Genomic DNA, 1,341 nt, shown 5'->3' on the forward strand with positions numbered 1-1,341 from the left:
GAGTTGAATTACTGAAATAAATGAACTTTTCCACGACATTCTAATTTATTGAGATGCACCTGTATAATGGGTTTAGAAACAAATCTCTGAATTGCCTTTTACATGGACTTTAAAGTTATGACTGTTTTGTCTTGTTCCCAGTTGTTGATGTGTGGTACAGGAGATATTAACGTGCAGGACTTTAAAGCTCATGCTGTAATTGTTGGAGGGTCATGGCACTTCAGAGAAAAGGTAAGTGACTTAATGTTAAATATATTTTATCCTTTTTTCAAGGTATGCACTTAACATAGGTTTATACAGAAATAGGGTTGGGTACTATTCACATTTTAACCAGTACAGTACCGGTATCGGTACCTGAATTTCGGTGCCGGTACCCAACGGTACCTTTTTTCAGTACTTTACTCTCTGTGTAATTACAAAAACATTTATTTCAGTGAAAAAATAAGTCAAAAAGTCTCAATTTCAACAGACTTTTTCTTTTTTTCTTTCTTTCTTTTTTTTCCCCCCAGAAATTCTTGTTTTATTTTTTCTGAAAATCAAATGGCATTAAACATTTATTTTAAATTAAATGAAAATTAAACTCTTTTATTTTTTGGCAAACAAACTGAGGTTTACTGTTGAAATTAATACATGGAAGAAAAAAGGAATATTCCTTTAAAACATTTTTAATAGGCTAATAATTGTATTATTTTTTTCTACAATTAAGTGATTAATTTTCTTGTACTATTTATTTTTATAATTTAATTGTTTTATTTAAATTTGATAGAAAAGGGAACATTTAAAGATGTACATTAGGGCTGGACAATAATTCAATATCAATATGTATCGCGATATCATTTTTTTCAATAACGGTGATATGATTTTTAAACACATTTCCGATATTTCGATATACATTACCAGTTTCCCACGAAACGGTAAAATTCTCGCGAATTGACTCTCACAGCAGCTCTGGAGATTAAGTTTTTGTGTTCATGCCGTCATATAGTGAGACGCAGAGACCGAAAATCACCGCGAGCGTCACGCGTGCTTCATAATTTGTTTAGTAAACAAAACCGCGTTTCCGCCATTCATACATACAGAGGCAAGTGGAACATGCAGGATTCATATTTAAACCGTCTTTTTGCATTTTAATATTCACAGACACTAGATCATATCGCGATTTGAATTAAGTGGCAGTGGCTACTTTTGATTTATTCGTCCAAAATTTACGAATTCCATGGAATTCCACGCTATAGAGTAAATTACGTATTTATGAATGGACTACATGATCCCGTCCGCGTTTTCGCAGAAACCATATGGCCCTAGAAATGTAACCACACTTCAGAACATTTCGGCTTGCCC

General features: G+C 33.0%; 1 protein-coding gene across 4 annotated transcripts in view; it reads left to right on the forward strand.

Annotated features, from left to right (window-relative positions):
- The window catches only part of arel1 (apoptosis resistant E3 ubiquitin protein ligase 1), a 96,781-nt gene that overhangs the window by 80,087 nt on the left and 15,353 nt on the right, over positions 1–1,341 (forward strand). For 3 of the 4 annotated variants that reach the window (XM_016465507.1, XM_016465509.1, XM_016465508.1), the window contains one exon: positions 142–231. The exons of the other annotated variant lie outside the window; for it this stretch is intronic. In XM_016465507.1, coding sequence (XP_016320993.1) covers positions 142–231 — 90 coding nt within the window. The remainder of the gene's footprint in view (positions 1–141; positions 232–1,341) is intronic. 4 annotated transcript variants of the gene reach the window in all.

Source organism: Sinocyclocheilus anshuiensis, unplaced genomic scaffold (assembly GCF_001515605.1).
Source record: "Sinocyclocheilus anshuiensis isolate Anshui unplaced genomic scaffold, SAMN03320099.WGS_v1.1 scaffold452, whole genome shotgun sequence".
NCBI lineage: Eukaryota > Metazoa > Chordata > Actinopteri > Cypriniformes > Cyprinidae > Sinocyclocheilus > Sinocyclocheilus anshuiensis.